This window comes from Netta rufina, assembly GCF_964035555.1.
Source record: "Netta rufina genome assembly, chromosome: 21".
Lineage (NCBI taxonomy): Eukaryota > Metazoa > Chordata > Aves > Anseriformes > Anatidae > Netta > Netta rufina.
The window spans coordinates 5,504,938-5,519,078 of NC_140145.1; the positions used below are offsets into that span (position 1 = coordinate 5,504,938).

General features: G+C 62.2%; 1 protein-coding gene across 1 annotated transcript; it reads left to right on the plus strand.

Moving 5' to 3' along the window:
• Positions 1-3,361: 3,361 nt before the first annotated feature.
• SSC4D (scavenger receptor cysteine rich family member with 4 domains) lies at positions 3,362-12,023 on the plus strand (the record flags this gene model as incomplete). The annotated part of the gene is made up of 12 exons (XM_084299929.1): positions 3,362-3,376; positions 4,480-4,585; positions 6,073-6,105; positions 6,844-7,149; positions 7,293-7,364; positions 7,709-8,023; positions 8,329-8,358; positions 8,866-8,946; positions 9,189-9,266; positions 10,676-10,987; positions 11,475-11,552; positions 11,707-12,023. 12 exons carry the CDS (start codon positions 3,362-3,364, stop codon positions 12,021-12,023), a joined length of 1,743 nt encoding a protein of 580 aa, XP_084156055.1.
• Positions 12,024-14,141: the final 2,118 nt, after the last annotated feature.

Here is a 14,141-nt window from a genome sequence, read left to right on the forward strand (position 1 = left end):
GGAGAGATTCCGGCCGTGTCGGCCTGCCGAGGAGCGGAGATCTTCACAAACCCTATAAGCGCTTCTCACTGCCACCTAGTGAGCCACCTAGTGCCTCGTGTCCCCTCAGCACCAGTGTCCCCTCAACACTGGGATGCTGGTGCAGGCCTGAGGCAGGCAGCACGCAGGCCGTCCTATTTCCATGCCCCATAGGTTCATGCACCAGGGCAGGCAGCACCCACCACCCACTGCCTTCCCCGCACCCTGTTTTAGGGCTTTGCTCCTAAATCCCCCACGCCAGCCGGTCTGAGCTGTGCGGCCCTCTGTGACTGCTCTGTGTAGAGCCGGCAGATCAGTTCAAGATCGAGTCCAACCATTGACCTGACCTACTGAGTCCCATTGCTGAACCCTGTCCCTCAGTGCCACGTCCACATATCTCTTCAGTGCCTCCTGGCATGGGGATGCCACCGCTTCCCCAGGCAGCCTGACTGCCCTTCTCCAGGAAGAAATTCTTCCTAATATCCAACCTAAACCTCCCCTGGTGCAACTTGAGGCCATCTGGGACTAGATTCACTTAGGGTCCTGCCGCCAGGAGCCCGATATCCTACCCAGAGAGGTAACCCCATGAGAGGGGACGCAGAACAGCGAGGAACTCACAGGCTGTAGTGTGGGCACTGGGATCACCCATGGGTGCTGCAGGGCACCTCTGTGGGTCCTGCCCTGCGCTGTGCAGGGAAAAGAGAAGCAGCTCTTGCCCTCGCTGCTGTCACCAGTGGAAACATCCAGCGGTGTTTGGGCACCCTGATGGCACAGCAAAACGCTCGGATAGACAGTGGCCCAGCAGCTGCCCGTGTTGAGCACCCAGAAGGGCCCCAGCTCCCCGTTTGCCACCCCTGGGGCTGTCAGAGGCTGTCAGCGGGGTGTCCTTGGGCTGCTCCTTCTCCCCGAAGCGGGTTCCCCAGGCGAACAAAGGCCGTTTTGTGCAGGGCTGGGTTCCTCTCCCTCAGCTCCACCTCGCTGCAGTGCCGAGGCTCCCTGGGGGCTGCCTCCCTTCCTTCTGCTCTCCATAAATGTGTTAAAATTAAACATATCAGCTGGTGCACGGGCTGGCCAGAGATGCTCGTACTGGTTTCCCCTCGTGTCCCCTCTCCTCAAGCACCAGCTCGCAGCCATCAGCCAGCTCGTGCTGTCCCTTCCTTCCCCATCCTGCTGCCATCAAAGCCTCCTCCCAGCTAAATTCTCCCCAAAATGCAGATGACAGCAGGAAGCAAGTTCCTGAAAGCCTGCTGCTGCAGCCCAGCAAGCAGCGGGGGACGCCTGCAGCTCATCAGCACCCAGCCCGTGGCTCACACCTCCCTGAGGAACCCAAATCCAAAGGAACCAAGGAGCCAAAATCTCCCCTGAGCCAAAATATACCCGGGGTTTGGCCAGCTCGCTGCTGAGGGAAGCCTTTTTTTCTCCCTGTAGCCCTGCAGATTTGTGAAAATCGCAGACAGGGAGAGGAGCATCTTCAGGCTGCCCACAGGGAGGCTTCGCTTTGCGGCACCCCTGGGCTGGATGTGGATTGCTTGTGACAGCGACCATCCACAGCCCTGGGCTGGCAGCTGGGGTGGCCGAAAGTTTTTCAAAGTTTGGGCAAAACGGACCAAAAAGGCACCTTCGAAACTAGCATTTATGAGCGGACTAATTATAACTTTGCCAATGCTGGGGAATAAAAAGTCAATGCCTACTTGCTAATTACTGCAACACCAGAAGGGATACCGGCAGGTGGGTAACGGCACAGTCACCGGCGGTGGTCGCTGCTTTGTACCGAGGTGAAACACAAATGTTTTGGGGCATGGGCTTCCTGCAGACCTACAAAGAAGGGTACTGAAGCACCTGCTGACTGCATGGAAAGCTGGGGCAGAAATCCTGCTGGTCGTGGGATCAGCTTGTCAAAAGCCCAATGCACACCATAGTCCCCAAATCACTGTGGGGAGGTTAAGAATCCACAAGAAAACCCAGCACGTTTTTGGGGTCCTTTTGCAGTTGCCTTCAAGAGTGTAGAGACCTTTGCCAGGCTTTTTCTTGCAGTAACAATGGTTGAACACATTTCTATTTAAAATTACACGGGATGCCCCCACGGCCATCTCCATCGGTCTCCAAGAGGGGAGCAGGGACCCGTGGGCGCGCAGCGCTGTGAGGCTGGCCCTGGCTGGAAGCTCAGGGAGATGACCCAGATGTGAAGCACCCGAGATGGGGGGAAAGGTTTCCCCTGGAGGGGAGACAGGGGAACACCACCAACCCAAATCTGGTGGTTTTTGGAGAGCCTGGAAAAGCCTTCCTTGACTTCGCCCTTGGGAAAGAGGAGCTCAGGTGCCAGCCCAGGGGTGCGTGGGGAGTGCTGTGGGATGGGACCTGTGTCCTGCCTGCACCAACAGGCCCGATCCAGGCATTGCGGGGTGCCAGCGGGATCGGGACCGTGTCCTTGCTGCCTTCCCCGTGCCGGTGTGATCCCTTGCTGCCTTCTCCAAAATGGGGCAGGAAAGCAGAGGGGGAAACAACAAACCCAGATGCCCTCCACCCGCTCCTGGAGGCATTCAGCCAGCTCCCAGCGCCAGCCTGAAACCCGAGCCAGTCCCACCCCATCCCGCCTCGCTCAGCGTCCCCTCTTCCTCTCCTCTTCCTCATCCTCCTCTTCCTCTCCCTCCTCATCCTCCCTCCCCTGGCCGTCTCCCCCAGGAGGGGACAGGCAGCCCCACAATGGGGCGACGTGGGCGCCTTCCCACCCCACAACCGTGAGCCTTCCTCTGCCAGCAGCAGCGTCCGACCCCGGGGTGGCACGGGATGACAGGCTGGAGCTGCTTGGTCGATGGACGAGATCCTTTTTCCCTTCTTTCTTTTTATTTTTTTGCTATTTTCTAAAAAAATTTGCACCTGCCCCCGCGCTGGAAGAAAAGCTTCCTGCCTTATCCCCACCGCACCTGCCTGGGCGAAGAGGCAACATTCATTTCATCAATTATTTTTTCTTTTTGTTAACCAACCAGCCAGCAATTTTTCTTGACTTCCGAAGAGAATCTTTATTTCTGGGATTTAATATATCCGCCTTTATACTGGAAAGAAAATACCGAACAGGTACGTGGATTGATGACACTGCTTTTGGAAGAGGGTTGGTCCAGCAGCAAATGTGTCCTGTCCGGTCCGAAGGAAGGAGTTTTTGTGGTTTATTTACTGGGATCTGCAGGGAAATGGGGATTTATCTTGATGGGGACAGCTGGGGCTGCAGCTCACGTTGCGGTGCTTAATGCCTGCCAGGGCACTGGGGCAGCTGGAGCAGGAGGATATGGGATGGATGCGGGGTGGATGCAGGATGGATGTGGGATGGATGCAAGGTGGATGCGGGATGGATATGCGATGGGTATGGGGTGGATGTGGGGTGGATATGGGATGGGTATGGGGTGGATATGGGGTGGTTATGGGGTGAATGCTCGCCCGCAGCAGGGCTGGTGCAGGCGGCATGCCGAGGGGCTGCTGGCCCACGGCAGCGTGCCGGCCGTCTTTCAGCCCCTCTCTGCCGCGGAGCAGGGAGGGCCGGCAGGACAAAAGGCAACATTCTTCGGGGCGGAATAAGCATGAATGGAGTATTGAGAAATGCGACGTTAGGGACTAGATTGATTTCCCTGCCCCGTAACTGAGCCGTTGGTGTGCTGGCGGGTCTCCTCCGAGCGCTGGGTCAGCAGCAGCCCCACGGCAGGAGCAGGGGCGTGCGCGGGGCTGTGCCCTGTGTGGCCATCAGCAGAAGCAGCAGCAGTGCCCATCGCTCCAAGAAGCCCCATGCGAGCTGCAGAGGCTAATTTTAGGCCTCCAGCTCTGCAAGATTTACAGGCTGGCTTTACAGCCTCCATGAAATATTGTCCTCAGGATGGCACTCCTCTGCCAGGCCCCGGCACTGCCGTCCCTGTCCTTGTCCCTGTGGTGGGAGCCTGGTGCTGGGGACGTGCTGGGTGCGGGGTGTCCCTGCCAGCTCGCACCCAGCAGAGCTGATATTCACCTTTTCTACACCATCTTTTGAACCGAGCAGCAAATGGAGGGGGAATTGTGTCTCTTTAATAAGAGGAGAGCACTGAGGGAGGGAGAGGAGCTGTGTGATGGAGAGGGCTGAGCGTGGATGTAGCCAGCTCGATAATTCAGGGAGGGTTTCTCCATGCCTGCGCGGTGGGAGCCTGGCGCAGCCTCGGAGGCTTTTTGCTGGGTTTCCTGCTCTTGTGAATCCTTCAGCCACAGAGGAGCAATGCCAGGAGCCTCCCCAGAAGAGGGCCGTGACTTGCTGGGGCGACATGAAGCACGGTCACTTCCCAGGAGGGGGCTGCGTGCTGTGCCGAGAGCCACGTCCACGTGGTGGGTTAGGAATTACCCATGCGGATGGGGAGCCTGTTTCCACCTCTTCCAGTGTTTTTTTTTGACATGATTGCTGCTCCAGCCACCCCCACCATCACTAACCCTGGTGTCTGTGTGTTCCAGGGGCAGCAGGAGGACCCTCGAGCGGAGATGAGCCCTGGCCTGTGCCCGGTGTGTGGGGCGCTGCCTGCCTCCCTGCTGCTCCTCTTCCTCCTCCTCGGCCCCACGGGTGAGCACTGGCTGGGCACAGTGGGGTGGGGGGATTTGGGCACCGAAGTCTTCCTCCTGGCTTGCTGCAGTGGGCAAATTATCCTTGTGTGGAGTGTCACTATGGCCCTGGTGGCACTGAAGAAGGAGCGAGCCAGCTGCCAGCATCCCCAGGACATCCCCACGGTGCTTTTGTGGGCTGAGCAGTCCTCCTGGTTGGTGCTTTTGTTTAGGAATGTGCCCGGAGAGGGGCTGTCTTTACACAGTTCCTTCTTCTTTCTTTTATTTTTTGTCTTTATGGCTTTGTGAGGCTGGATCAGAGGGAGCTGGGAGCTGCGGCAGTTCCCCAGGAACAGCGGTTTCCTCATTAGCGTGGCCGCACCGCCTTCATTTTTTCGGGCCTCTCTTGACTTTGCTGGAGGATGCTCTTAAATGAACGCTTCGGAGCTTTGATCCTGATGGACGGGAGATGAATATGGAATATTTAACAAAGCCATTCTCACCCGCCGCTGGGAATAGGTGGCAAAAACCCGCCCGAGCCAGGATCAATCACTCCTCAACACCCCGGCACCTCCACCCACCCTTTGGCATCTCCCCCCAGCCTCTCCTCCTGGCAGCATCCCCCGGGCTCCTGTTTCCTGCAGGGATCAGTTACCAGCAGGTGAGCCCTGCTGTGTGCCCACCCCATCAACGTGCCCCATCTCCTGTCCCGGCACCCGCCACCCCTGCTGCCAGGGGTCCTAAGGGTCCCCGTGCTTTTGGGGCCGCATCCTGAGCTTTCCCCGGTGGGGATGCTGCAGCAGGCGGGTGTTTCCCAGGTGCTTGCACCACTGCGAGGTGGAAAATGTGATTGCAAGAGGCAGATCCACGTGGACATGCTGTGCCCTGCAGCAGCAGCAGCACCCTGCAGCTCACCCAGCTTCGAGGCCACCCTTGGAGTGGCTTCACCCCATCAGCTGTGTTGGTCCACGCAGAGAAACACACAGCCTGCAAAGTGCTGACTGCATTCTGGGGAAAATAAATAAATTACGATGCACAGAGAGCTGCCCGGCGCAGCGTTTGCCATCAGGAAATCACCAGCAGGCTCCCCGTGGTGGCAGGCAGGACCATTTCTCCGGGGGCTGCTGCCGCCGCCGCTCGCCGTGCCCATAAAGCAAAGCTGCTGGCAGCGAGACAACGGGGGGAGCGGGGAGGAGAGGCAGCAGTGAAAGGCTCCTTCTGTCTGCAAGCTAGCAGCTCCCGGGCGCACGCCAGGAGAGCAGCTTGGTTTCATTAGGCTGCTAACAGGCACCCTTGGCACCTCTCTGCCGAGCTCCATCCAAGGGTTTCGGGGAGCCGCGGGGAGCCGGGAGCGAGGGCGGTGGCGGGCGAGACGCAGGGGGCTGGAGCTGCCAGCTCCTCTGGGGCTGAGCTGAAATAATTCCCAGCACGTGCAGCCGGTCCCAGCCCTGCTCCCTGCATCCCCGTGTGGTTATCCGGGGAGCCCTGACCCTGCCTCCTCTGTTTCAGGCACCTCCGAGCCCGCTCCGCTGCCGTTCCCAGGTGAGGTCCTTCGCTCCGAGCCGCTTTCCTCCAGGTTTTGCAGCTGAAAAAAAATAATAAATAAATAAGTGGTTTTGTTCCAAACGGGGCTTCAGACAGGAGGCATGTTGGGTTGGAACAAAGAGTGGCAGCAGAAAGCAAAACTTCTTTTACGGAGGGGAAATAGGGATCCTTTCTCAGCCCCACGCTGCTTGTTATCAGGCAAGGAAACCCTGCCAGCCCCCGCCGGCTGCCTGTCCCCGTGTCACTCAGCGTGCCCCCGCCAGTAACTCCCTGGAGGGCAGCTCACACACACACACACACACACAACACACACACACACGCAGTCCCTGCTGCCAGCAGCCTGGGGAAGCATTTCCCTGCCACCAATTCCCACCGGGGACCCACTGTGGCCGCGTTCATCGAGGCGAGCAGCAACCTGCTAATTGCACCTCGTCACCCGGGCTGCGTGGTGGCACACGGCTGGCTTGTCCCCGGGCTGCCAGCAGCCACGAGGACGTTTCTTGCACATTGTGTGATCAAAAAAAAAGTGCAGGGGTGCCCGTGTCCCCATCAGCAAGCTCACTGGGTGTTAGTAACGGGGTCAGCAAGCCAGCAGCTGGCCAAGAGTCACCTGCTTGACCCAAGGAGCGGCGATTTGGGGCAGAATGGGCCCAAACCCTCTGTCATGGAGACGTTTTGGGTGCCTGGAGCCTCGTGGCCGGCCCGCTGAGCCCCTCGCTGTGCCCGTCCTCGCAGAGCTGCGCCTGGCCAACGGGCCCGGCCGCTGCCAGGGCCGCCTGGAGATCCTGCACAACGGCTCGTGGGGCACGGTGTGCGACGACGACTGGGACATCGTGGACGCCAACGTGGTGTGCCGCCAGCTGGGCTGCGGCCATGCCATCGCCCTGCCGGCGCCCATGACCTTCGGGCAGGGCAGCGGGCCCATCTTCCTGGACAACGTGGACTGCAAGGGCCGGGAGGCGGCGCTGAGCGAGTGCTGGAGCCACGGCTGGGGCATCCACAACTGCTACCACTACGAGGACGTGGGCGTCGTGTGTAATGGTAACGGGGAGGGGGGCTGGCGGCTCCAGGGGTCTCCCGGAGGAGCCCCGGGGTCAGCCGAGCCTCTGCATCCTTTCTGTGAGGTTTTTCTGGGTGCTGGTCACCTCTTGGGCAAGGGATGGCATCTCTCATTCCCTCTGCAGAGCTCTTGCCCACGCCAGCAAGCGAAGGACCGACCAGCAGGACTGCCACGGCCTCGAGGCGCAGCGGGGAAGGTGAGGGGCTGGGAGCCCAGCCCGGCTGGGGGGTCTCCAAGGGGAGAGCAGAACAGCACCCCCATCCCCATCCCCACCCCACCACCACCACCACCAGCACGGCCCCATCCTTCCCCTCCAGCCACCCCGGTGGGCTGCCCATGAGGAGCAGCCCCCCGGCACCTCCACCTTTGGGGCCAAATCCTCCAAATCCTTTTTCCAGCACTTCGTGCGGGATCCCATCGGTCGTGCTGCCCCAAAGCAGCCCCCCTGCCACCCTCTTAGGTGTCTTCTCCCCCACCGGAGCCCAGCCTTGTGGGTCGGTGGGCTCGAGACGCTTGTCCCCCCGTTCTGTCCCCCTCCAGGTGACGGCAGCGTCCGGCTGGTGAGCGGGGCGGACGCCTGCCGGGGCCGGGTGGAGATCTTCCACGGGGGGAGCTGGGGCACGGTGTGCGACGACGACTGGGGCCTGAGCGACGCCGGGGTGGTCTGCAAGCAGCTGGGCTGCGGCCGGGCCCTGGAGGCCAAGAGCAACGCTTATTTCGGCTACGGCACGGGGCGCATCCTGCTGGACAACGTCAACTGCGAGGGCAGCGAGCCCGTCCTCTCCGCCTGCTACAGCCTCGGCTGGGGCATCCACAACTGCGGCCACCACGAGGATGCCGGGGTCGTCTGCGCGGGTAACCGGGGGGAAATTGGGGGCCTGCATGGGGAGCAGCCCCGATGAGCCCGCGGGGTGGAGGCTGGAGCATCCTGCTCCTCTCCTGGGGCTTGGGATGGGGTCAGCCCAGCTCCGGGATGGGGGTGTGCAGCAGAAATCATCTCCCTGTCCTCGCTGCGGGGTCAGGGGGTGGGAAGGAGCGGTGGGGAGCACCTCCAGGCTCGCCCCCTGCCCCTCTGCCAGCGCCCAGCCCTGCCGTTATGCGCTGATTGCTGTTCATCAGGGGAAATTTGCTCAGGGTGCCCCTTTGCCCCTCAAACACAGGGACGGGTGGCAGCGCTCTGAGCCCGTCAGGTGGGGCAGGACCTTGAGGAACCCGGCTTTGGAGCTGGCATTGGGGCTGGCTGCACGCTGCCTGCCTCCACCGTGCCCCCTGCTGCTCCTGCCCCTGCCCATATTTGAATATTTTGTGTATCGGGGCTCAGAAATGTCCTGCAGCATTTTTGTGGGGCTTGGAGAGGCTCCATCTCCAGCGTGTGGGAAGTGGGGATGAAAGGGGAAGCTTCATCTCCATCTCCATCATCTCCATCTCCATAATCTCCACCATCTCCATCACCTCCAGCATCTCCATCACCTCCAGCATCTCCATCTCCACCATTTCCATCTCCATCACCTCCATCACTCCCTTCTCCATCATCTCCATCTCCCCCATCTCCATATAATCTCCACCTCCACCATCTCCATCTCCATCACCTCCACCTCCTCCATCTCCCTCCATCCTCCCCATCCCCACACCCTCCGTGTCCCATTCCAGCTGCTCTGCAGCTTCTCCCTTCTCGCCCCCCCTCTGTGTCCCCGCAGGGCTGGACACGTCCACCATCACGTCCTTCACCACCTCGGTGGCCCTGGACTACCAGGAGACGCTCACCGCCACGGCCACAGGTACGGGGGTGGCCCCAGGGGCTGGTGGCTCCCTGGGCTGTCCCCACCCAGGGGACAGGGGACCCGGGCGCATCTCAGTCAGGTTTTGGGGCTCTCCAGGGTGCCCTTCCCCATGGCACATCCCCGGGACCCTCTTCCTGGCCCCTCGAGTGACTTTGTCATGGGGCCGCCATGGGGCTGGGGGGCAGCGGGGGGTGGGGACAGCCCCCCCCAGTGTCCCCATGTCCCTGTCCTTGTCCCAGCGGTGACAGACGGCCGCGAGCAGCCCACGCCGGTGACCGAGGTGGCCACAAGCGCGCTGCTCACCTCCCCGATGGACAGTAAGTGGGTGGCCACCACTGGCACCGCACGGGGTCTGGTGTGGCCCCCACCCCAAGGTGCCCCTGCCCCAGCCCTGGGAACACGACCCCACAACCCCAGGGCTCACCCCATATGCCAGGGGCACCCCAGGACTCACCCCCTGCCCCCAGGGACTCACCCCACATCCCCAGGGGGCTCGCCTGATGTCCCAGGACCCCCCCATCTTCCCACGGTGCTCACCCCATACCCACAGAGCTACCTCCTAAACCCATGGGGGCTTCCCCATCTCCCCAGGGGCTCCCCCCATCTCCACATGCCCCCCCCATCCTCCCATGCTGTTCCCCCCATGTCCCCGCAAGGTTCCCCCCATCTCCCTATGACCCTTCCCCATCTCCCCACACACCCCCATCCCCTTATGCTGTTCCCCCCGTTTCCCCATGCCCCCCCCCACCTCCCCACACCCCCCATCGCTCCACTCCCCCCCATCACTACCCTCCCACCCCTTTTTCCTCCCCCTCCCGCCCCCACCCTTTAGGATCCCCCTCCACCCTTTAGGTTCTCCCCCCTTCATCATTTTAGGATCCCCCCATCCACCTGTTTAGGGTCTCCCCCCACACCCTTTAGGGATTCCCCCATTCACCCTTTAGGATCCCTCCCCACACCCTTTAGGATCCCCGTCCACCCTTTAGGGTCCCCCCCCACCCTTTAGGTTCCCCCCCCCAACACCCTTTTAGGATCCCCCCCCCCCATCCTTTAGGGTCCCACCCCCACCCTTTAGGATCCCCCCCACACCCCTTTAGGATCCCCCCCCCCACCCTTTTAGGATCCCCCCCACACCCTTTGGGGTCCCCCCCCCCTCACCCTTTTAGGTTCCCCCTCACTCACCCTTTAGGATCCCCCCACACACCCTTTAGGATCCCCCTCCGTCCTTTAGGGTCCCCCCCCACCCTTTAGGATCCCCCCCCCCCACCCTTTTAGGATTCCCCCCCTCCACCCTTTAGGGTCCCCCCTCCACACCCTTTAGGATCACCCCCCACACCCTTTAGGATCCCCACACACACCCTTTAGGTTCCCCCCACACACACCCTTTTAGGATCCCCCCCCCCCAACATTTAGGGTCCCCCCCCCTCCACCCTTTCAGGATCCTCCCCCCACCCTTTTAGGGTCCCCCTATCCACCCTTTTAGGATCCCCCCTCCACCTTTTAGGATCCCCCCCCTCTGCCCTTTAGGTTCCCCCTCACTCACCCTTTAGGATGCCCCCACACACCCTTTAGGGTCCCCCCCATCCACCCTTTTAGGGTCTCCCCCCACACCCTTTAGGGATCCCCTCCACACCCTTTTAGGATCCCACCCTCCACCCTTTTAGGATCCCACCCCACACCCCTTTAGGATCCCCCCCGCCGTGGCTGTGCCGTTGCCCTCCCGCAGGTGCCGGCGTGCGGCTGGCGAACGGCAACGGGAGCTGCCGCGGGCGGGTGGAGGTGCGGCACGGCGGCACCTGGGGCACCGTCTGCGACGACGACTGGGACTTCCCCGATGCCCAGGTGGTGTGCCGCCAGCTGGGCTGCGGCGCCGCCATCTCCGCCACCGTCCTGGGTTTTTTCGGGTTCGGCAGCGGGCCCGTGCTGCTGGACAACGTGGGGTGCGCCGGCGGCGAGGCGCGCCTGGCCGACTGCTTCCACCTGGGCTGGGGGAGGCACAACTGTGGCCACCACGAGGACGCCGGCGTGGTCTGTCGAGGTGGGCGCCCCACCGGGGTCGGTCATCATACAGGAGAGGTCGTGGGGTGCTCGTTTGGGCGGTGGGAGATGGGGTTTGGGGTACCCCGGTCGGGTACTGGCACGGTGAGGTCGGTTGCGGTAGCCAAAAGGTGGGTTTGGGGGTGGTGGGGTGGTGGGGTCAGGCACACGGGGTGGGTTTTGGGGACCTGGTGGTGAGCCGGGTGTTGGCTTGATGCAGTGGGTGCCTTCCCGTTTGGGATGTTCTGGGATTCTGTTTTGGGGAGGGTGGCAGCAGTGGGATGCTGGTGGCCGACACCTGGGTGCCACTTCTACTCCCAGGGGTGCTCCCCGCTGCTGCGGCCACGAGCGCAGTGACCCCATTTCCACACCGCATCGCCTGTCCCCAGCTCCCGCCCCCTGCCTGCTCACAGGGGGACTCCGAGCCGCCCCCAAAAACCACAGACACCCCCCAAACTGCCCTTCTCACCCCTTCCCACCTGCTCCAGGTGCTGACGACTCAGGAGACCATTCCCAAGAAGCCACCGTCACCGCCACCACGCCAGCCCCGACCCACCCCGAGGACGGTAGGTGCCCTGCAGCCCCCGGGGGGGGACAGATACCATCCCCTGGAGCTCCTTGGGACGGAGACTGGGAGAAGCGAGGCTCCTTTTGGGACCAGCCCCGTCTCCCCTACCCGCTGGGGATCCCCCCCCCAAAACCCCGACGTCCTCCCCGCAGGCTCCCTGCGCCTGGTGAACGGCAGCCACCGGTGCGAGGGGCGCGTGGAGCTGTTCCACCTGTCGCAGTGGGGCACGGTGTGTGACGACGCCTGGGACCTGCGGGATGCCGAGGTGGTGTGCCGGCGGCTGGGCTGCGGGCGCGCCGTGGCGGCGCTGGGGGAAGCGCCCTACGGCCGGGGGGCCGGCTACATCTTCCTCGACAACCTCAAGTGCAAGGGCAGCGAGCCCTCGCTGCTGCGCTGCTCCCACATCCGCTGGGACGTCCACAACTGCGACCACTCCGAGGACGCCGGCGCCGTCTGCAGCCTCCTATGACCGCCCGCGGGTACGGCGGGGAGGGGGGTCAAGGTTTAGGAGCTGGGGAGGGATGGGGGGGCTCCGTGGGGGGTTTTTAATGCGGTAGGGTGTAAATCAGGTGGGTGGGAGCGCCCTAAGGAGGCTCAGTTGGACACGGGGTGTGTTTCGAGCCCGGTTTCCCAGGGGAATGAGGTTGGGTCATCACGCTGGCTGCGTGTGGACGTGTGCCTTGACGGCTTGTTTCACCCAAATTGGGCAGAAGGGGAGAGGTCTCCAAGGGGCTGCGTTCCCATTTAATCCTTTAAAATAGACAGCCGGGGGAGGGAGAGGTCTCTGCGGGGGGAAACCTAACTGGCTCAACCCCATAGGAGCCATCAGAGAATCCACCAGCAGGCCCTGCTGGGCCCAAGCCTTTGCGAGCACAATTTGTGCCCCAGCACCACCCGCCGGCACAGCTGGGGCCCGGCAGCGGTGGCTCCTGGTGCCGGTGTCCCCAGTTTGGGGACAGCCACCCCCCTGCCTCCACAGCCCCTCTGGTCCCTCGGGGCGCTGCCCGGGGCTCCCTCGGGTGTTTGGGGTCAGCCCTGGGTTTCCTCAGCTCCTCAAGTCTTGGCTGAAGCTTCGTCCCCCCCCTGACTGCCCATTGGAGAGCAAAACCAAACACGGAAAGAAATAAAAAAAAAAAAAAAAAAGGCTTTGGTGTGAAATCGGGTTGGTTTCAGCCATTTTGATTACAAGGCGAGGGCAGAGGAATGGGTTTGCTGCTGTGCAGTTGGCTCGGGATTGTACCTGGGAAACGTCACCCAGGGCTGAGCTCCACCCAGAAGGTTCCAGAAGGTTCCCTTTGCTCCGCAGCGAGGTGCTGCCGTTCTCCCCTTTGCTTTGCAACCCCCCCTTAACCCGCGGACGAGCTTTCTCTCCCCGTGCCGCCAGGAGAAATGCCAAAAAACCTCCCAAATCCTCACACAGGTCCCCATCCCGCAGCCACCCCCTAATTTCCCCCTGTGCCCACGTCGTCTCCTCTCCTCCTGCTCCTCCCCAGCACAACCACAAAGAGCTGGGGAGCAGGGCGAGACGGGGCCCCCTGCAGCCTCCCCGTGTCCCCCAACCCCCCCGTGTCCCCAAGTCCCCGTGTCCCCATGGCCGGTGTCTCCCAGACCCCTAGCACGGTGGCGGCGCCCTGCAGCACGGCCCCTTTGTCCCTGCAGAGCACGGGGCCGCACCAGGCACCATTTCCAGCAGCAAGCAGAGAAAATCTCCCCGTCAGGTCCGTGTAGGGCGTGCGGAGGTGTTTATGGGGTGCCACGACTGCTGCGTAACGCAGGGGGTGCCGGGGTCCCCCTCCTCCCCCCTGGATCCCGTGTTTGTACAATTCTTTCGTTAATAAGATTGTGCACATTCCCTTTTATTTTTTTTTTTCCACTTTTCATGTGTTTTTTTGGGGGGTTGTTTTGTGAATAAATAAAATCCCTTTTCACGTGAGCGCTCGCCTCTCTGCAACCCCTCCGGGGCTCGGCACAGGCGATGCCCCCGCGAGGGGGGCTCGGCTTTGGCCGCGTGAGGTCGGTCGGCACAAACCCTATCCGTGCACCCAGCAGCTCGCAGCGAGCCGGGAACCGATTTCGGACCCTGCTGGGCTCAGGGGAGGGATTTAGGGTCTGGCTGTGCTCCCAGCTGGCTTTGGCAGCCCCGGAGGCTGCGGGGTTGGTGCTGTGCAGCTGGACGGGCTCCGCAGCGCTGATGGCACTCGATGGGCACCGCTTGCTGACGCCGGGGGAGCGGCCGTGCCTCTCCATCCCCTGTCCCTTCCCTGCTGTCACCCGCTGCCAGGACAGCGGGGAGGAGGCCACGGGGACAGCGGGGTGCCGAGGGCTCTCCTCTTTTCGTGCTGCATCAGCTGCTTCCCCCGCCCCCGGCTCGGCCGGAGCAGCTGCGGCCCCGCACGGGTCGATGCCATCGATTAGTTCCTGCCAGCGTCCCCAGGGAGGGGACGGCGCGGAGGCCGGGGAGAGAGAATGAATATTTCACGAGGTCCGGGCAAAAGCCGGGGTTATTTTGGGGCCGGGATTTATGGCCTATTAGGAATAAGGAATGAGTCTGTGCCGGGGAGAGGAGACCCATTAATCCAGGCGGAGG